General features: G+C 33.2%; 1 protein-coding gene across 1 annotated transcript in view; it reads right to left on the reverse strand.

Annotated features, from left to right (window-relative positions):
• Positions 1-23,415, reverse strand: part of LOC111061992 — a 188,735-nt gene that overhangs the window by 3,031 nt on the left and 162,289 nt on the right. Inside the window, 12 exon segments of the mRNA XM_039427355.1 lie at positions 875-1,136; positions 4,733-5,059; positions 9,666-9,920; positions 10,863-11,069; positions 11,886-12,065; positions 12,885-13,058; positions 13,884-14,119; positions 14,736-14,874; positions 15,673-15,845; positions 18,920-19,201; positions 21,131-21,299; positions 22,243-22,420. Of these exon segments, the coding sequence (XP_039283289.1) occupies positions 875-1,136; positions 4,733-5,059; positions 9,666-9,920; positions 10,863-11,069; positions 11,886-12,065; positions 12,885-13,058; positions 13,884-14,119; positions 14,736-14,874; positions 15,673-15,845; positions 18,920-19,201; positions 21,131-21,299; positions 22,243-22,420 (2,582 nt within the window).

Here is a 23,415-nt window from a genome sequence, read left to right on the forward strand (position 1 = left end):
AAGTAGATTTAAAGTAACCCGCTATAAATTGAATGAAACGTAAATCTTATTTCACTGTTATGTATTAATTTTCAAATTTTATTTCATATTTAAAAAACAGTTTTATTAATCAATTTCCAGGATTGATCAGGGGAGTACTTCAAGCATTGAAGATTTCTCAGATTATGAAGTAATATGATTAATGTATCCAATATAGAGGTCAATGGGAATATTTAATATTACATGTTTATTGAGTTAAAAGTTGACAATTCATTATGATTCACTATGTTCATTTTATTGCTATTTGCATTTTTTATACCACTAATAAATAAATCATGATAAGGTAGAAAGTACCGCCACAAGGTACTATATCAAGAGGAAAGATAGAAACTGAAATTCATCCATTTAATTTAATGAAAAAAATACGTGGAGTAAGAAAAAATAATCATAGCCCTTACTATTAATTTTTAACACAATTTTCAAAAATACAGTCAAAATTTCTGTTCATGCCAAAGGCTTTTCCACTCCAAGAATCCGGAAGAAATTAATAACCAATTTTGAAGATTTGATGAATAATAAAGCCAGTGAGCCCATATCAATTCCAAAGTTTCATAAAGAATAATAAGTAGAATAGTTTTCATAAAGAATAATAAGTAGAATAGTTTCAAAGTAGAATAATTAAATTTTATCAAAAGCGAGATAAGTCAATTCTACTCTTCAATTGAACACTTGAATCAGAGAAACATATTATTGTTTGAAAACGTTTTTAAAGTACAGGTACTCAGTATAGTGGAAGTAGCAATATAATCAATTCATTAATTATTACAAAGACCCTCCAATCAGTGAGAATTATTATTTGAATAGTTTCAACAGAAATATTCTTAATGAAGCTCACCAAAATCGATCACAAGAACGCAGCCTCCTGAATTGGTGTCCTACGACACAGGCGAAAGTGGGACCCAGCACTCCTCCAGGCAGTGGAGTCTCGCTCATGCCACCCGGGAACAGGTCGATATCGTCCACGTGCTCGTAAATACTTTTCAGGTTCTCTATTAATGGCAACGAGATTTGCGGATAGAGCTCATCGAACGTTTTCACTTTGGTCATGTTGCAAGCTTCTCGGTAGAAGTTGTAGCCTCTTATTCCATGATCACGAGCTAAAACAAAATATTATTGTACCGTAGTAGATGTCAATGAGATTTCAAATTTACTTCACCAAATACGATACTTGATAAATGATTAAATGAAAAGTTGAAACTAGTGATGTGGATCGGGAATATTCCCAGTGGGAAGGAACTTATGATTTGGTAATATTTTCGGGAATATTTCCGAGGTCAAGAAATTTTGGGAATTTATGGGAACTTGAGGGAGTTTTTAAAATTGCTCTAAAAAATATTGAAATTGATCAATCCCACTCATATTTTACTTCAATATAATCAATAAATCACCATTCTTTGAGCCTGTTTTTGCTCACTCACTCACTGTCTTTTAAATACTCGTATAGTCCAGTCAATGAAAGATTATAGAGGAAAAATTTTGGAACACAATTTTTGACCCCGTGGCTCTTTTAAGGGCAGTAAGGGGGTAATCATATCAAAAGTCCTTACTCCTACCCCCTGTGCTAAGGTGGTGGGGGTGGTTTGAAAGTGCCATATTTTGTTTTTTTTTCATATATCTCAAACAATATGCGCCTTTAGGAAATTTTCGTCGAACACAATCATAATATTAAAGCTCACAAATTATCCTACAAGTTTCCTTTTCAACTTTTTTCCATAACTCTCATAGTTTTCTAGGTATGAGCTCTCTAAGGTGTTATTTTATTTTGAAGAAAAACCCTTCCGGCTCCGATTTTTTTCATCTTTTTGGCCTTATAACTTTTTAATGATTCATTGAAAAAATCCGTGCTATTCATGAGTTCATAGAGCATTATATTCTCTTCAATTTCATCTATGATCTAACTATTTTACGCATCTCCCAACTATTGTTGCAGCCGTTATAGTGTTGAGTGTGAAATCTTCAGTTTAACAACAATAGATCAATTGTCAGGGAAATTGGGAGGGAATGTTTGGAACACAATATTTGACTTCGCAGCTTTGTTTGAACTAGTTAGGTGAACATATCAAAAGTCCTCATCTCTACTCCTTGAGCTTAAGGGATGAGGGTAGTTGAAAAGTTCCATTTTTTCATTTCTGGCTGACACGCATGTAATGGGAAACAATGCATTTCTGCGACATTGCTGAGTGAGTAAAAATGAAGCTAGATGAATTTCCTACAAGTTTTGTACAGTTGAGTTTTGTGATATCTTCCTTAGTTTTTGAGATATTCACTTTTAAAAGTGTAAATCTTTGAAAAGACAGTTATTCTTTCAACTTTTTGCACTTTCAGGGGTTATTACTGAACAACAATGCATCGAAAGAATGTAATTTTTTACACAGGGGGTAGGAGTGAGGACTTTTAATATGATTACTCCCTTACTATCCATATAAGAAGAGCTACGGGGTCAATAATTGTGTTCCAAAATTTCCCATCTGGACTATAGGAGTATTTAAAAGACAGTGAGTTTTAGAGCATTCAATTCTCTTTAATTTAATGTATTTTTTATCATTTTATGCTTTCCATCAATTTTTATAGCAGTTTTGGAGTTGAGTGTAGTAGGAGTGAGGACTTTTTATATTCTTACCCCCTCACTAGCCTTAAAATGACTGCGAGGACAAAAATTGGGTTCCAAACTTTTCCCTCTATATCTTTTTGAGCATTCGTTGCCTGGACTAGTACAAGCCTGGATCTTATTACAAGCCTCAATGACTCTTGAAAGGTTTTGAGCTGTGGAATTATTTTCTTTTTAATATTGAATTAAACTCGAGTATGCTCCTTGTTTTAGTTTAGCCTATTTTGCTGTATTTTATAATTTCTAATTTTTGGATTTATCTTCTACTCTAATCTTTATTTAGGGGTCATTTATTTTTGTGCGGAGAAATTGAATAAAATCATGCAATGAAAGTTTAATCACACTCAATACTTTGTTGACTTTGTTTACCCGATCTACAGGCATTTATTAGTAAGTGAAAACATCTTATTCAACTTGTAAGACATGAAAGTAGCATGATAATAGTGGTGCAATTGAATGATTTATTGAGTGCTCATTTCTCCTTTCAGTCTATGAACTTCAAATTACTGTTTTCTTTGAACTTGCTACAATTTATAAGTTATTCATTCTTATATTTCTTACATAAATCTGTTGTATAACAGGTGATTGAGACCTTGTGTAACAAAAAAGGTCTTTTTCGGTCATTTTTTATGAAAGAAATTATAAATTTCCTTAAGTTCCCATAAATTCCCGGGAATTTATGATTTTTGGGAATATTTCCCTTAAATTCCCTGGGAATATTTCCTCGATCTTAAATTCCCGGGAATCTTACATCACTAGTTGAAACTGCAAAAAATATATTCCTGAATATATTTAATTTCAAGAATGTTATTATCAACTAGCAGTTAACCCGTGCTCCGCAAGGGTCTAATTAAAAAGCTTCACGTACTGAAATCTTGAAGACTTTAAAATAGGCCTATAACCATCCTCGGTAAATTAAGAATCTACATGCAAGTTTTCAAATTAATCCGTTCAGTAGCTCAGACGTGGAGACGCGTCATTCGTGTATTTCCTATCCCGTACATGTATAAGCTGATTCTTTCCTTTATTATATATTACTCAATAAAATAATAAGTTAATAATTATTATTAAACGAAAATCCAAATTAAATGCTGTAAATCACCCTGAAGACTTCTGTAGAAAACAAATAATTTCCCGGGCTGACAAATAATTTTTGAATAGTACACTCATCGAATTTCCATCTAGCTGTTTACCCTGTTGTCAATATTTGGAGTAGCAGAAGTCTTCAGGGTGATTTACAGCATTTAATTTGGATTTTCGTGTAATAATCATTATTAATTCATTAGCATTTGAATCATTATAATATCTCAGTAATTTCCATCTGTCAAATGATAAGCAATAAAATATTACAGTCGTGTTATGTGTGTGATGTTGTGGTACTTTTCCATAATGAAAACACAAATTGAAATTGTCGTTGAAAATAAACCAACCTAATACAAGTGGTTGACAATTTCAATTTGTATTTTCATAAGAAATAAAATAGGGGGTTTCAAGTGATGAATTCAATAAACATCTATTCAAATAGTCACAGTTTCTTTGAAATACGGTATAGGGTATATATTTTTTCCATTTCAGATTACCGAGTTCAAAGTAGATGGTTATGTATGTATCTAGTCAATAAAGCAACAAAAAACGAAACTTTATCTTTCCTATAACCTTCGTAATGTGTTACAAAACACACATATTTATGGAAAATTATACATGCTTTTCACATTAATTTATAAAAATCATTAGAATAAGTATTCTGTTGCTAGATAAAATAGGATTAAATATATGTTGGAAGAGTTTTATTAGAAATTGTAGTTAACCAGATGTTGGATATTATTACTGTATTATAACTAATTTTAATATATATCAAGTTATTCGGTCAATATTTACAGTAGCAGTAGTCTTTAGTTCTATTTATATAGCTTTCATTGAATATTTGAAATAATAATTATACGAATAACTGCTATCTCTTCTAATATAATTCAAACTCTATCTTGGTATGTGAAAAGTTTCATTTAATCAATTGATTCATCAATGTTTGGGATTGTCTGTAGAAGATTAACATTCAATGTATCCAGCCTACATGAGATAACTCACCTCGCTGAATATTCAACGACACCAAATCCATTCCAGAGAAGGGAACCGCCTTCTTCTCAAACAAATGGTTGGTAACCTCTTCCGTGATGAAATTGTCGAGTGTCTCCATAGGCGTATCCAAGAGGCCGAGGACGATTTCATCGATGATGTTTGTTTGGAAAATGATGTCCGGGTTGAAGAAGTGGTCTCTGAGCCTGACTGGCGGCTCGAGTGGTCGGTGCAGGTGGTCCACTCTCCTGAATGCCGGTCGCAGCAGACTGTGGCCAAAGCGGAAGCAGGCCGCTGCAAACTCATTCAGGATTGTCGGGTCGCATTTGTCATCATATTCTGAAACATTTCAAAACACATCATTTGAAAACATCATATTATCAAATCAAATCTGTTTTATTTTGCCAAAACAATATTACAAATCGAATTACATATAATTAATCCAGAACAGAAAAATAATACAAATTCTCATAAATTACCGTACTAAGAATGATGAATTAAATAAAATTTTCACATTACCCTGGCAAAACAAAAATACTACTACTTGCTGAATTAAAATTAATATGTATGCAAGTAGAAGTAATAACTATCAGATATCATAATGAATTAAAGTGACTATAATATTGTGCTATATATTCAATGCAATTCTATAAAATGTTATAATGTTGGTTTTTGAATCAATAAAACACAATTTCAAAAGTCCCCTTATGGCAAGAATATAACAAAATATTTTCAATTTAATCAATTAATACTGTTACAATTTATAATATATAAATATGAAATTTTATTTTTTTCATAAAATAAATTGGCCAACATTTCACATGCTATTGTAAGGAAACAGTTCAGAAAAGGACGTCTCACTAAGCTAATAAACAATAGTTTGAATAGGCCGCCAAAGGCTCTATGTCCAGTCAACTTGATGACGTCACGGATCGACTTAAAGCATAGCCACCTCTAATACAAGGCCCCGGCCTACGATATTACAACGCCGCAGTGTAGGCCTAGAATCTAATACATGATTGGTGATAAGAATCAGCTGTATTTTTTTAAATCTTTTTCACCAATCATGTATTAGATTCTAGGCCTACACTGCGACGTTGCAATATCGTAGGCCGGGGCCTTGTATTAGAGGTGGCTATGCTTAAAGTGATCAATTGGAAAATAATAATAATAATAGTATAGGCGATGTAAGTGTGACGTAAGCCGTTGCTTCGACGCCATTTTAGTCTCTAAACAAACCGTTGCTAAGGAGAGAGAGCGTGTTATTTTTATGGGTCTAAAACATCACCTTACATTTACGAGTATATCAATAAAATAATTTATTTCTAAGAGTTGAGAATATTTTTTCAAGTTCTACACACTCAAATAATCAATTTCCAGTATTTATTCAGATCAAATAATTTTCTTTTGGATATCCAAAGCAGAAAGTCTCATGAAGTAGTGCATAGTACTATGTCTGTAGGCTAGTTGGAAAGAAAATTAAAGTGCCACATGAATTCTCACCTGAAATTTTTAATTTATCATTTCTATTTTTAATATAAGTTTACTTTCACAGCATATGCTGGAATTTATACAGTCTGCTATTTCATATTGGAAATGTTTATTCGTAAATAATCCAATAAAACATTTTCATTTTCAAATGTATACAGTCTGATTTCGATCACAAATGAAAATGATTTGAAACAAAGAAATATTTGCTTTGTTCCTGACTGTAAACATTACTGTGAAAAGGCAGGCTGCATGCCATTTTTTTAGATTTCCTGAAAATCCGAAGGCCTAGCTGGTTGGCCTCTATAAGTTCTGTACCACATTTTTAAGTTATGTTATTGTTGATAAAAATAAAACTGGATCAAAATCAAATTTATCTAGAATAACTACATTAGCCAAATTATTAATACAATCATTCAAATGAAATTATGTTTACAGTGAATGTAGCACATAAAATACATAATTATGTGCTTTACATGTTAACTTACCCCTTATAAATTCTTGTAAACATCATCACCGTTTAAAATGTAGGAAGTATACAACATGATTAGTGGTCACAGCATCTTCACCTTTTTTACTGTGTTGGGTTCATTCAATATCTTACTATTTGACGTAAATTGAATTGAAAACAGTATTATGGACTTCAGAAAACCTCAAAACCAAACTTGTAAGTAAGTATCTAGGCTAAACCAAAACACCTAACTTATATATTTAAGCTTTAGTCTACTCCAACAGTTACACTAAACAGATCAAATATGAATTTTAAAATTACAACTTTATAACAATCTAATGAAATTCTAGGTAGCCTAATAATTGAAATTGCACTTCAACTTTCTCTACAGGTAGGCTACAGACATAGTAAGAAGCACTACTTCGTGACACTTTCTGCTTTGGCTGTCCAAAACAAATTTATTTGATCTGACTAAATACTGGAAATTGATTATTCGAGTGTGTAGAACTTAAAAAAAATATTCTCAACTCTTAGAAATCAATTATTTCATTGATATACTCGTAAATGTAAGGTGATGTTTTAGACCCATAAGAATAAAACGCTCTCTCTCCATAGCAACAGTTTGATAAGAGACCAAAATGGCGTCGCAGCAACGGCTTACGTCATCACTTACATCGCCTATTGGTTAATTAAAAGGCAATTTGTGAATTTAATGGGCTAGCAAAATAATTAATATTATGATCGTCACAACTAAAATCTGGTGTGGCGCACTCACACAACTTTCCTTGCCGTTATGAAAATTGATCACCTGACGCTAGTGTTCCCGCGCATCTCAAGTCTACTACTATTCAAAGATCTGAGCCAGCTGGTGACAGGACAATAACGCTGGAAACACACGAGGCCTGCTATCCCTTCATAGTGAATGATTTTTTGATAGAATCAACAGTTTGCAATTGAAATAATCACATTTTCTCGAATTTCGAGCTTATTTTCAATTTTAGGTGAAAATGTTACTGAACATCAATTGTAGAGATTTTCATGCTCAATCTTTTCCACTTGAAATTTTCTGTTCAAATTTTATCTAAAGCCTGATAATTGGTAATCTAAAATCAAACTTTGCATAGATGGGGCAGAGCTCCTGAAATTTTTACAGATATGGGACTTATGGCAGTTGATAGAGCTTATCAATGACTAATTTAGATACGAATTTGATCAAAATCGTTAGAGCCGTTTTCGAGAAAATCGCGAAAAACCCTGTTTTTGACAACATTTTCGGCATTTTAGCCGCCATCTTTGAATGAATTTGATCGAAATTAGTCGTGTCGGATTTTTATATTGTAAGGACATTAAGTTCCAAATTTCAAGTCATTCCGTTAATTGGGAGATGAGATATCGTGTACACAGACGCACATACACTCATACACACACACACACACATACAGACCAATACCCAAAAAACACCTTTTTGGACTCAGGGGAACTTGAAACGTATAGAAATTTACAAATTGGGGTACCTTAATTTTTTTCGGAAAGCAATACTTTCCTTACCTATGGTAATAGGGCAAGGAAAGTAAAAATGATAAATTCATAAAATAGTTGTATTCTCATTGGGTTGGTAAGACAAAAGCCAGCTGACTCTTTAACAAGAAACAAGAAATTTTTGTGGTGCACGGTTTTATTCCGATTTTTTTCCTGAATGGCTGTGATATAAACGTGAACTGATCTCAACTATTTTTAAATGTTTTATTTGTTTTTTCAATGCAAATTATAGTTGGAGCTATAAACTTAGAGACGTAAACGATATAAAAAAGTAAAATCTAAGTTGAAGTTAGTTTGCTCAAATAATCTATCATGAATGTAAATTTAGTATGCTATCCCAACACATTTGAATTGAACTCGAAGCGAAAAAATTAGCTTCATTCTCAAACAAAAATTAGACAAAGGGCATCCAAGTAATAGATTTAGTGGCCACTAGTTTTCAAGTCAGGCAGTTAAATTTATCTAAGAAAAAGTCGTTCCTTGAAACTTAATTTTACAAATTTTCTTGTGCCAACTTGTTTGTCAATGCATAATCATCCTATTGAATATTGTCTCAATCACTTTTAAGCAAATAATGAGCTTCATATCCGATACAAGTGTTCTGGTCTCTGTGAGCATTTTAAGCTGGTAGTATTATATATCATCTTGTAAGGTTAAGTTCTGGCTCGCCTACGGTACCCTAATACCACCCAAGCTGGCTATTCGAGCAAATAAACGTCAAGGAGGCCCTGAGGTGAGTCAATTATAGAATTTCTATCAATTAATTAGAACCACCCTTACCCTTTTACGTTTTATATTTTACTATCTACATGATTTTTGATTATAGCAGAATTTGTGGTAGTAGAAAAGAAGGCGAGTTGACGCACAACTTTTTGGCGAGTTTTTCTCTCAAGTCACTATTTGACGTTATTCTTTGGGCCTAAACATTATGATATTACATAATGGCAAAATAGTAAAAAAAATCTAAATGTCAAAACTAGACTACAATCCTTTAAAAGTACACAAAGTTTGAAGATAATCCATAATTCAAAATTGTGGTAGATACATTTTTTGGACTCAAATTTTTTGCAGCAATTAAGTTATCATTTTTACATTTTAACCCCTAGACTGTGTTTTCCAAATTAAGGTTTAGAGCAGTTTGGGTAAATGCATGTTGTTTTTAACTGGATTTTTTTTTATATGAATAATATAACTTAATAATAATAATCCATTATTTCCATGCCATCATCAGCACATTGATCTACGATGCTACTTCAATGAATAATATATAAATATATTTTTTTTCATTTGAGATTACTGATTTCAAAGTAGATGATTATGTATCTAGTCAACAAAGCAACAAAAAAGAAAAAGCTTTCTTTCCTACATCCTTCATAATGTGTTACAAATCACTTAAAACCAAAACCAAAATCTTTTTGGATTCATAAGAAATGTTGTACTTATAAAATTCAATGGATGTGAATTTACCATAATAGTATCCATCAGATTGCAGTGTGAGCCCATGCTTTCTTACACCATCCCAGCCGAATATCCTAGGCAGGAACTCGTTGAACTCGATGTGTTGGTGCACGGCGGTGAGGATGCGCCTGGTCTCCTGGTAGAGTGTTTCGTCATTCCAGTGTGGGTTGAGGGAGGCGAGGGCGGTGGCCATTCTGTTGTGTTCGCGCATGTAGATCGTGTGCAGCGCTGTCAGGCCCGGCTGTTCGCTCGCTCTCTCATCACCTCAAAATCAAATTCAATTCATTTCCTTTTTCACAATGTATAATACCGGTACACAAACATTTCTGAAACAATATACTATAGAACGTCTGTACGTTCTCCCGATTGCTTTAGACAACGGGAGAAACCATTATTTCTAAGAAACTTTCTCTTCCACCACTTACTTACTTTTGAAACAAAAATGTTTCTAGCATGTCGAAAAATTCATTTCTTCTGCTCGAAATGGCTCGGCATTGACTAACATAATTATTAATTGAAAAAATAAGTATGGGTAGGATAAAAATGATCCGGACACTAATGGAAAGAAACATTCTCCCCGTTATTTTGATAAAAAATTCTTACTGATTACGGCATTACGACACTCCATATTTCTGAGATATATGCGATATTCAAAAGAAAAACATATTTTTGTGATATTTTCAATTACAAAAAAATTTAATTCCTTCTAATCATTCAACCCTGAGCCTTTTTCAGCACTAATGGTGCATATCGAGGATTATATTCTACATAAAATTCTATGGTTGAATTAGACATTAAAGTTACAATTTTACACATTTTGGCAACGCCGTAATTTATTCGTAGGAGCATGAATCGCTGTATCTTCAAAGTAACTTTTGAGGTTAGTTTATGTTTTTTTTAAATATTACAAAAAACCAGAGGTTTTACCAAAAATCGTTACACATACGTTTCTGCGCCTTGTTTCAAAGAACTTGCATACCAAATTTCATCCAAATCAGGACAATAATTGTTACTGTAACTGCGGTACAAACAAACAAACAAAAGCCGATCGAGTCGAAACTAAGACCTCAGCTTCGCTTCGGTCAAAAATAGAAATGAGACAGAGATACTGTACAAAGAGCTCAATCCACTCAGCAATAAAACAAACAAGCAGACAAAAAGCACAGTATCATCCACCTAAACTGATTGAATTGGCAGTAGATTTACCTGCTCTAAAGCAGACCCTGGATGGAGATCTGCATTCTGGATGAGCAGCAATCTGAGGCAGCAGAGGTTTGCCTCTGGATGGATGCCTCGTGTAATTCAATTTTCCGCCCGACAGACTGCGCAGTATTCGTGCTTCGCAAACGTCCGAGCCATACACGAAAGACAAGTCAAGATACGCTGTCAGCTGATTGGTCTGCTCTCTCGGACCTGCCAATTAGACTTCACAATTTCTTACATCCATATTCAAGAAGAGGTGAAATTGATACTCAATCAATATCATCTAGACCTTGCAATTTTAAATTTAAAATGTAGGGCCAAATAGTTTTTTTCTAGTGAAATTCTTCGGAAAATCACAAAAGGTTGAACCATAAACGAATTTATGTTAAACTAACTCAAGTTGGAAATCGCCGTTTTGATATGAACTGATAAGAGAAATTTTACACACGGTTACTTACTCCCTGGTAAACTGATTCGGTAATCAAGTAAATAATTGGTTAGCCAGTCCTCATTGGTTCATAGAAACCACATTCAAATTGAATTTGAACCAGCTCTTGATATAATATAGACTTTAAAAAACTGAAAACTAGATTTGAGATAGGTTCAACTAAAGACAAGAACAATGAAATGATAAAAAAATGATTGCTCTAGTAAATAATTCTTGAAATATAATGTATGAATTATGAAAAATAAAATTTCTAAAGTAATAGGTACTCTAGTTGATTCAAAACATTATAAATAACCAACAAATGGCATTGAAATAGTTGGATGCACATTTCATCATTTATTTCATCAATTTATTTCGCCACTAACCCCAACTTAGTTACTATAAAAACAGTAACTGTATCCCCAACTATTGCTCAATCACATTATCAACATATTATATTAATAACTTATATTTCACGCCTGATAATCGATGACTGATATCTTTCAATAATGCAACATTCAACCAAGAACATGGGTGAATTCTATGTTTTGTTCAAGACAGCACGAGGTAAAAGGTAGATGAGGGAATTTTGATCTGACCAAGCGTGCGTTGTCCAGGCATGGAGCGCGTGGCCGGGATGCAGAAGGGCTCTCCTGTCGTCTCATTGATGGCGGGGAAGTAGGGGTCATCCTCGGGCACGGGGATCGGAAAGCACTGCGGGTGGAATGTCACCATCGAGTCGCACGCCAAACAATTCAGGATGCCTTCGTTTATGAAGCCTACAACCAAACACATGTTCTAGTAATAAGAGGATTACGAAGTACCCTATGGTAATCAAAGTTCTGTGAAGTCTGAAGCATTATGAAGAGAGAAAGTATTATTTCACATTCTGAAGTAACAATAATAATAATAATAATAATAATAATAATAATAATAATAATAATAATAATAATAATAATAATAATATAATAATAATAATAATAATAATAATAATAATGATAATAATAATAATAATAATATAATAATAATAATAATAATAGATTTATTTTACTTGTAAAGTATTGAGTTATACTATTATTGAATGAACTTATTTTTAAGATGAATCCATTAAAAAATTGTGGAGCCTTCAGAGTACAAGACTGAAAGAATTCATGCAAATGCTAGAGGGAAATAGTTTTTGATTCAGACAGTTAATTTCATTTGATGATAAATCATTTAAATTATAACTGCTAAATAAAATACATGGCGGCCCCATTCATTGCTCTTGATGGGTACATGAAGAAAGTATTTAGATTGAGATAATACAAAATGGTCAAGTGAGAGTGCGGCATGGTGCTTTAATGTAATACCTGTATTTTACTAAAAATGTTCCTTCAGAAACTATTGTTTGCTTGCAACATTTGTTCGATGTAAGGAAGCTAGGAACCTATGTGAATTGAGAAGTGGGCTGATTCAAGTTTTCAGTGAGATACTTTTTATATTTACCAAGTCTATGTTATAACTTGATTGATAATTTTGTTCAGGACGGTGCTAAAGATTCCCTTTCTCCAAAAGGCTATCAATTTGAAATACTTTATTGAAAGATGAAATTGGCATACCTTTGTTGACAGGAGTGAATGTCAAGTCGTGATCCGTGATTTGTGCCAACTGCATAACCATGAGTGAATACCTGGTATGCGGCCTCGATATGTCTGTATGAATACTGGTTGATATTCGCCTCGGTGAAGGCAGTGGTTTGCCTAATATCGACAAAGATCTTGGTGAACCCACACCTGAAAACAATTAAATAATTTATATTATTAATATTTGATACTATTTCAATAATATTATTACAATTAGACCTTTTTTAGATCTCATGTAGAGTAAATTATAAAATTACATAATTTTTCCATCCTACTTTCGAAGTTGAGTTTTCAAAAAAAATCAAAATACGGTTTTTAAGTGTTGAAAGAGCTGCAGTTCTTATTCCAATTTTCTCATCTCTTCCTCTTTTCTTAATAGTCCAGTCAATATAGACATAAAAAAGGGGGTGTGCTTGCAATTTATTATTGTAGTTCTGATATTTTAATATATTATTTGGGTACATAAGAGAAGTCCAGAACCAATTTCTTCATGCAAAATTTCCTTGTGCTAGATACAGAGTGGCCCAAAAACCTCGTATTTTCGGTTAATTTTCCAATTTTCAGCTATTTCTGCCAAATCCAGTAATCGGACAGAAAAATTTGCTCTTGCTTTTTTAGATTATAAAAATCTGAATAAAATGAGATCATTCGGAACTCCTTATCTCCAATGAGTACTGAGTTATCATTTTTAAAAAATGAGTAAAATTTAAATAAAAAATCAATTTTGATGAATTTAATTTTTGATCAACAATATCTTCCGATTGTTACCATTTAGATTTTTATAATTCAAAATCCCTCTGGGCGAAGTTTTGTGCTCTACAATCTGAGATCAGGTAGAGCGCTCTATCTCATATAGATTTCCAGGTACACCTGACAACAATGCTCCTTGTATTGTGAAAAACACCTAATTTTCAGCTTCAACCATCATCACCGACTACATTGCCCTCATATTGATATTTCGCACATCTCACTTACCATCTTCATAGACTGAAGAAAGTAACCGGATGAATGGTTGAAAACTTTTGCCGTAGCTCGGGTTGTTTAGATTGTTGCACCATCCAGTAATAGTTCGGTATTTTCTGGTATGGTCACAGGGCAGCGCTGTTTCGTCACAAACCAAGTCCAAGCCCATGTTGAGTGAGGACACGTCCACTGATGGTAGCACAGACAACAGCTCTTTCACGTCATGCGTTTCCAGGTCTTGCAGCTCCCTAGAACACACACAGGAAATTAAATTTATATAAATCAAGATTCTGAGCTTCATTCTATTTTGATCAAGACATTTTAATCTCGAGATACTCCAGTTCAAATTATGCAAATCAATTGAGCTTCAAATGATAAATGTTCATATAACTAACTTGTAAATACTTCAGGCTGAAAACTCACTTTCAACTGATTTCAGGAAATACACCACTAATTAATCAATACACCAATCCTGTGAGAAGAAACCAACAAATAATCAATAATAAATTACAGTTCTGAATGCCTGCCAGTTTCGAGGTTTGAAGATGTGCATGGATGTGATTTGATTAGCATGAATACTGTATCATTTTTGAAAATTATTTTGAAAGTCTACAATCACGATTTTGAGTCTACTATCACACTATACTACACACTACTATAAAACTTTATTTCAATTACTTTTAGAATATTGACTACTATGATTATTTAAATATAAAAAATACGCTAATTTATTATGAAATGGGAACCTTCAATTGCATTAAAATTATTTAAGAAATATTAAAATATGTTGAATAATGTTTATGCCATCTGATGACACAATCTAGTCCCATAGGTCAAATAGATAAATGGAGGCCAATTGATTACCCTTTTAAGAAATTGCGGACCATCGATGCTGAAGCATATTCGAGGATCAGAGAATTATTTGCAATTTGTGCAGCCTGCCTTTTCGGCCGGCTGAAGCCGTACGCTGTTCCTACTGGCGACTGTGGGTCGGCCATACGATCTGCAAAAATAATTCAAAATATATTAATTGAAATAATGAAGTGTATAAAAAACTATTTACAATACAAAAATAATTTATATATCGGATGATTATAAATCAAAATTCAATCAATGAATATATATTACACACCACTATCCACTATGATAATAATAAATGGGTTTTTCATATATTCATATTTTTCAATTTCCCTATAATATTAGGATGATCTGTTCAATTAGAAATAGGCTTCAGTCCAAGTTCCTAATAGGATGGTAAAATTGAAATACTTGTACTTCATTCTCTTTAAAATGGCTCTGATGAGCCAACATTTTTCTTGTGAATTAATAGCATATTAAAAGGGTACTTCTTATTTAAGGGATTTTTATTTCAATTGAATGATGAATTCAGTTCAGTTTTTTCTGGAAATGTGTGAAACGAAAACTGTTGATCATTATTTTTTAGTAAAGAAATGTCAATAGAAAATACTGGAAGAATCAGCAAGACAAACCACAACTTGTTTGTTGATGCTATTTGATAGCTAATATTTTATTACTTTGTAACATTGATTAAACATAATATATTATGATATTATATTGGTAATAGAAGTGGACATATTATATGATTAATATACGTTGGACATAGTGAAAATAGTCATCACAAATAGACAATTAGACACTGGACTTTTCAAAAGCTGACATTGTATATTGTATTTTATTTATAATGAATGTTGTATGTGACCTGGCTTATGTACTGATGTACTTTGGCTTAAATAAAATCATTGAAACTCTAAGTCTAGTATTAATTTGAGACCTCACTCACTGTTGATGTATAAATCGTATTCTTGCTCAAGGATCTTGTTGACATCTCGATGTGCTCTCGTTATTGCTTCATTAAGGAGATGGCTGGAAACAAGAATGTGAGGCCTCGCTTCCTGCCAGGGAGTCAGATCCAACGGCTTGAACACACCGCTACTGCAGCTCATTGGCCAATTCCTGCAATTGAGTATTGAAAAGTCAGACATTGATAATAATCTAAATTACTGAGAATAACTGATGGAAACGAAGATTCACAAACAAGCTAGCCCCTAGCCTTCAACTACTGCTACGCTAGTGCTAGTAACATTCTATTTTTATACACATCCAAGTGAATAAGAGTACTACAAATATTTTTCAGGTACCTCATACCAGTTACTCTTCTTGTAATATTGAGGTGTTTAATATGGGAGAGAATACAGCTTGCAGTAGCCTATTAATGTTGGAATGAAAAAGAAGATACCGTACACTTCAATAGCTGAACTCTTTTAAATACTATTTTTGAATTTGAAAAATAACTTCCCGGTGGTTAGGAACCCACCTAAGGAAGTAGGTCCACTTATCTCTCATCATCATCCCTCTCATTCCCCACGCACAAGCCTCGAGAGCTCATGTGAGCATCATCCTCAGCAAAAAAAGTTTAGTGAGAAGTAGTCTAATAAAAAAGTAAGCGATAATGAAAAAAATCCATAAATCTTAACACATCAATACTGTGATGAATTAATACATGTTAATGGAGTGTGTGATATCATAACCTCAAACTTTGGACAACATCAACTTTTTATCAAAATTTTTGGAGAGAAATAGTACAGGCTCAGCCTATTTTTTCCTCCAATGTCATAATTATATTATGATTGTAGTATTTTGCACAATAAACAAATAAAATAAGATAAATAAATAAATACATGTTAATGAATTAATCATACTGCAACTTTGTCAAAAATGACTATGTGATACGCATGAGAAATTGTTGAATGAGCAAAGCGAATTCTATGTTTCAAGTCAATCGGCGTTTGTATGTTTGTTTGTTTGTACCGCAGTTACAGTCGCAGTTATGGACCGATTTGGATAAAATTTGGTATAACAAGTAGGTACTTTGAAACAAGGCGCAGAAGCGTATATATTTAAAAAAATTTAATTCATCCCCGTTTCAAGATGGCGGCCCTCTATTCGGAAATTTTACCCTAAGAATCAACCTAACTTTTCAATACTTTATAGGATCAGGTTCAAATTGGGCTCATCCTTCTCAGCGCTTCAAAGCGGTATTATTTCATGTATCACATGCTCAAACTTTTTAATATTTGGAATTCGAATTTGTTTTTTATCTTTTCAACCGTGCTTCCGAGCACAAAAGTGTAGAGGACCTTTATTCTTCAGCGCTCCAAATTGATCTTATTTCATATATATATATATATATATATATATATATATATATATATATATATATATATATATCACATGTTCAAAATTTCAAGAACTTTAGAATTCGATAATTTTTTTCCAAGTCCCAAATTTCAAGTTTCATACTTTTTATCTCTTCAACCGTGCAACCTAGCTCAAAAGTGTAAATAACTTCTATTTCTTAGCGACCTCCACCAATCCTATTGCATATATCGTGATACTCTAAATCCAATTTGTATGTGTGTTTGTGTGTGAATAGGCGGGCGTGTGTGAGTAGTGATGTTAGTGAGTGTAGTGAGTTCTACTGTTCTCCGAACTACTAGTATAATTTTGCTTCCTTGCAGGAGTAATAGGGGTTTCAGCTTTGTTCTGCGACTGTAACTACTATATAAAGGAATATACAACTTCTTCATTTCTCATATTACTGTACTCAAATCAAATAATAAAGGGAAAAGCTTACATAGGTAACATATTGCCTGTGCATAAGCTCAAGTTGAGTAAGGAGTGTTATAGAAAAAAATTAAAAAGGAATTGAAGGTTTTGAATCTTAAGTATTACAATAATCAATTACAGAAAATGCTAAAAAAATAGAAAATAAAGATAAGATTAATAGAAGAAGCAGTAATTTTAAAGAAACGGCAAACTGAAAATCAAATTCTATGAAGTTGAGAAAGAGGATCACTAAATGAAAGAGTGTATAATATATAGCAGTGTATATGTTCCGATCACCAGATGAAGAGAGTTGAGGAAGGCAAGTCCACCACCTCAACGGGACCGACCTCCCACGGCAAAGATAAGCGAGACGGCAAACTCTTCGTCGTCCTCAAATAGCCAATTTTTGAGATGTTCTTTTTTATAATTGAGAGGAAGAGGATGATTGAATAGATTACTCTGGTTGGAATAAAGCTAAAAGTTGTGAAATAAAATAGGTAAAATATAGAAGCAATTTGTATTTGAAAAAGATCTAGTTTGTTGAATTGTGCAAACACCGTCACTTGAAGCGTACCTAATATTTATTATAAGTGAGTGTCACAATCTGAAGCCAATAATATGTCTACATCAAAAACATAAAAACGGGAAATGAAAGATCCTCATGATAATGATAATACTCATGATGTATTATAATATAAATTAGAATTTACACTGTTTTCAGAAAAGATGTGGAACTTCTCCTTGATGAGGTGAAAAAATAAAATATTGTCAAATCCACAAAATAAAGCTTATTCAAGAACCATATTCGAGTTTCAACGCCGTACTTGGCATCATCTTCAGTGGAAACTGAGGATTTGAAAAATTCAGAATTGGAAGTGAACATCATGGCAGGTGTGGTAACATTTCAAAAAATATTCTTTATTTAGTCTTTATTATAGAATTTTGTAATCTTTTTTCTGTCAACTCACTCTGATATTGTATTTTTGAAATGTTACCACACCTGCCATGATGTTCACTTTCAATTCTGTATTTTTCAAATACTCGGTTTCCACTGAAGATGATGCCAAGTATGGCGTTGAAACTCGAGTATGGTTTTTAAATAAACTTAATTTTGTGGATTTGACAATATTATTGTATAATTACTTTTTCACCTCAATAAAAATTAGTGGTGGTTGTAAAGAAGCCGGTTAAATTTCAAACCCGATTAATTTCACGAGAACCAATCAGAGAAGCCTTTTTCGTAAAAGTCTTCTGTGATTGGTTCTTGTTAAAATAATTACGATAAAAATTTAACCGGCTTTTGTGCAAACGGGTCTAAGTGTCACAGATTGTCGCCAGTCAGTAATGTCTACTTTGAAAATAGAAATTTAATTCAACTTTAATAAAAATTCAGAATAGAGAAATGAAGCGGTGAGACTGACAAGAACGGATCGGACACGATGAACGGCTGCGGCTGCACGGCCCGCATGCGGTCCGAGTTGTCGCAGATGAGGCGGGCGAGCAAAGCGCCCTCGCGGATGGCCTTGAGCTGTGCCGGGCGGAAGGCGGATGGGGGCATATCGGCCTCGTACCAGTGGCGGTCGCCACGACGCAGTGCCTCGAATTGCTGGCCCAGGATGCAGCGCAGCGATGGACCCACTGTCGACCCGTTCACGGGCCACTCTGATAGCACGCCTGGCAACAGGTCTATGTCGGACACGTTCCTGCGACAAAAATCATAAAATAATAATTATAAAACTGATAATTTGGCTTTTTCTTATGTAGAAAAATATTTTACTATATGAATAATATGAATAGAAATTCAAATTTGATTTATTCCAATTAATAATATTTAAAACTTGCTGGTAAATCGTGCTCTGGAAGAATAATGATTTATTATTTTGTCAGTATTATGTGGATAACCTTTATCGTAGTAGAAAATTCTCAGCGAAAAAAAAGAGTTTGATCAGTCTCGAACCCGCAACTTTTGATTCATGAGCCGAGCGTGCTACCAATTATGCTAAGGAGTCACTTGGAGAAAGCTCTGTTTGGTTGGGCTTTATAGTTATGTAAACTTTGTATCACAAATTGAATAAATTTGTTTCAATAATTAAATTAGTATCAATTGATTAATAGCAATAAAAATAAGCCTATGTCAATCCTCGGTGAATTTAGAGTCTTTATGCAAAATTTCAAGTTGATCAGTTCAGTAGCTCAGAAATGATGCGTCATTCGTGAATGTCCTATCCCGTACGTGCATAAACCAATTCTTTCCTTTATCATATTATAGGTTACACGCAAAAACTTACAGCACAGCGAGATGAAAAATAATGAATGAAAAAATGATCCATGCGTTCTATGCACCTATGCATTTTTCATTTGTAACTCAATCATAAATATTGATTAAATACCAATATTACAGAGACTTTACTAAAAATATGCTTCAGAAAGCATAAATCTGTAAGATTTCTATACGAAGAATAAATAATATTATAAATAAAATACAACATAATTCAATAGAATAGTAAAGTATAGAATAGTATTGAATAATTTTTACTGTAGCCGATCATGACTTTTTCAGAAGCATTACCTTCGTTACGTACTACAAGTAAATACAGTAAAACAATTTAATATTCGATTGAAATAGTAAAATACTAATAATAATCATAGCAAATAATAAAACTTAACATAAATATTGAGGTTATTAATAAAACATTCAAATTATCTTAGCATTTTTCATTTGTAAACCAACAACCAATCTATTAAAAAACCAATACTACATAAAATTTACTACGGTACTATATGGATCAGAAATCTATACGAAGAAATTAATTCAATACTCACTCATAAAATACGACTATGATTAGAAAAATACTTAAAATTCGTATTTATAGGGAAGGTTTATGAAAATCAGATTAACTGGAATCCAAGGTCAAAAATAATACTATAGCCCAGCTAAAATATGACAATAGTCATGCGTCATACATGCAGAATACCTCTCCCATATCCTGGACAACATTATAACTATTTTATTGATAAAGTTTGTTGAATAAATATTGATGTAGTGAAACGTCTCCATAATATTGGAACACACTGTTTTTTTAGTCAAAAGAAAATTCGTATGGCTTTTGTTGGTGGGGAGTCCCTTGCGAAAAGGGGCTGAATTTATGATATTCTAGTCAAATCTATTTTAATTCAAACTTGCTGGACTGCAGTGTTGATTTCAAAACGAAACTGCAGTCCTGAAAGTTGGTGGTTAGTTGGTTAGTGGTTAGATTGATGGTTAGTGGATTTGACAACAAAAACAATGTGTTTCATCCATTTCATTGACATATTCAACCGGTAAGCATCGATCAGGATCGAGAATATGTATATGCATTTTTGTATTGCGGGTGTGAAGTGTGTTTTTTGGGAAATAAAATGTAATCTATGAAAGTGTGTATTATTTTGATATTAGAGAAAACATGAATGTTAGCGTATTTTTTTCTAAGGTTGAAATAATGGATGTCAAACTGTTCAACTTGATTAAGTAATAACCGACAAGCAGAATAAATAAGTTATGAAAGCGAAAGCATCTTCAACCAGCAACATACGAACGTTATTAGTGAACTGAGTTCTAAGCAATCAATGAAACAAACCATAGTAATTCTTACAAGTAGGCAGCTTGCAAGTCAGTGATGGCACTGTCGGGCATGATGGCGCGCAGGTCTCTGAAGCTCTTCACGTCGGCGATGTTGCAGTGGCTGAGCCACCTGATGTAGGCCGGGATGCCGTGATCTCGGCCTTGCTGGATCAGTTGCGCCGGAAGGTCCAGTCCAGCTCCTGTTGGAAATACAATTGAATATTTGAGGGATAGATACAAGTTTAGAGATTGTTCTATATGAGGATTATGTTTTATAATAGAATAAGCATACAGGAAAAGAACGTTTGTCGCTATTTTAACGAGTGAGGGCAGAACTATGAAGAGTTGTTATCCTACATCTGTGGAACTTCTTGAACTAGCGCTTGAAATATCCGCATATGTTCTGACAGCAATGCTCCAGTACCACATACCTTGAACTAACAGAGCTATTTGGACGACTGTTTTGAACTAACAGTCAAATCCAAAATTGGCTCAATTGAAATACTCCTGTTTTTGTTTGTATTGTATGAATCTTTTTTCTAATTAATTTATTAAAATGAATGGCTTTCATTTGTGGGCGAGTCACGCACAGGAGTTTCATTTTACCCATGAAATAATGAATCAATTCGTTCAATTTCATGAGCCTATTCAGATAAATGTAATACCTTAGAGTAAATATACCGTTAGATACCTAGATTATTTTTATCTCTGGTAATACCACAGGTGGTTGGGATTAATGACATGAACTGTGTAAGGGGTTCACTCTGTATTAATGCTCTGAGTGGAGATGACCTGAGAAACATTGTTAATCTAAGCTTTTTCAAGCTTTCAAAAGACACTGAATGATTTCATTTGTAAAATTGAAATTGCAGTGTATTCATAATGCTCTAAATTGAACCATACATTTTGTTTATATTCGTTTGAAATACTGTAATAAGCAACAACTCAGTAAGGTAACGGTTGGTGAAATAAAAATTAATAGAGGATCTAGAGAATAGGATAGAGAATCAAGGAATCTATGTAAAACTTTCTGTGTTCTCAATCTCAATAGCACATCACGAACGAGTAACTGAAAAGCTACTGGGTTATCACAACATTTTGTCAACATTTGTGTGTGGATAACATTTGAGAGAATGTTGTTACCTTTGGTGGTTTGTTGAAACATGTGGTTGGTGAGGATGGAGTTGATGTGCTGATTGTTGGACTGAGCTGAGCTCTTAAGCATACTCCTCATGGTAGAGTCAAGGCCATCTGGCTTGTACAGGCTGAACGGTGCGTAGAAAGAGGAACCAATCATCTCATCTCCTAGATGCCGACCTTGCTAACAATAAATTTTCACTCAGTAGGTGCAAAATATGTAATACAGTATTGAAAATGAAAATTAACAAATTACCAGCGATTAGATAGTTGTTATTAATGCAACAAGTGTGCGAAGTGACATTTTGCTGCACCGAGGGAAACGTTTATGCACGAGCCGTAAGCGGTCTTGAGTGCAGCAAAGGAACTTTGCGCACGTATTACACATTACATTTTTCCTACAGTTACCATTGAATGTGAAAAGTGTGTAATTAGGGGAAGAACTGAACTATAATTCATAAAATGTTTGTCTGTATAATTTTGTAGGCTTTTGTTAATGATGAAGGTTGCAATCATTCCACACAAAAATGTTTAGAAGTTGGTGTAAATGACCAAAAAGGTGATTTATTTCGAAGCAGTTTGAAAATTCAGGAGAGTGAATAATGAGTAAGGATATTCTCATTTATAAATACATGGGGTTGCCTATATCATTACACCAGAACTAAAAGTCACACATAATAAAACAATATTGTTCTAATGTCCTATATTGTTCTATATCTGTTTAATTCTAAACTGCATAATCCGATACTGTAAGATATAGAAATAGAAAATGATTATTCCAATAAGGATTGTGATGATCAAGAAAATAAACAACTTTTTTCAATGGAGATTACATTCAACTTATTACAGTCATGTCATAATAATTATATAGTTGGAGATCAGTCTTCAAGAAATTAAGAATAATAGTAATTTCTTATTAGATATGCATTCAATTTAGTTCTTGTGAGTACAACACAAAGCATACAGTCGTAAAACTTGCAAACAAAAGATTGAGGAAGACCTTTATCTATTTCTACTTAGTTAAGTCAGTCTATTACAATGGATAGCTCCATAATGGAAACAGAGAGAGTTTATACTACTCTATTATAAATATATTTATTTAGAATGGATTTTTGTTCATTCACTTCATTATGATTAAACATGATCTTTTTTCAAACTTCTTTATTCATGTTCATTAGT

This window comes from Nilaparvata lugens, chromosome 4, assembly GCF_014356525.2.
Source record: "Nilaparvata lugens isolate BPH chromosome 4, ASM1435652v1, whole genome shotgun sequence".
Taxonomy (NCBI): domain Eukaryota; kingdom Metazoa; phylum Arthropoda; class Insecta; order Hemiptera; family Delphacidae; genus Nilaparvata; species Nilaparvata lugens.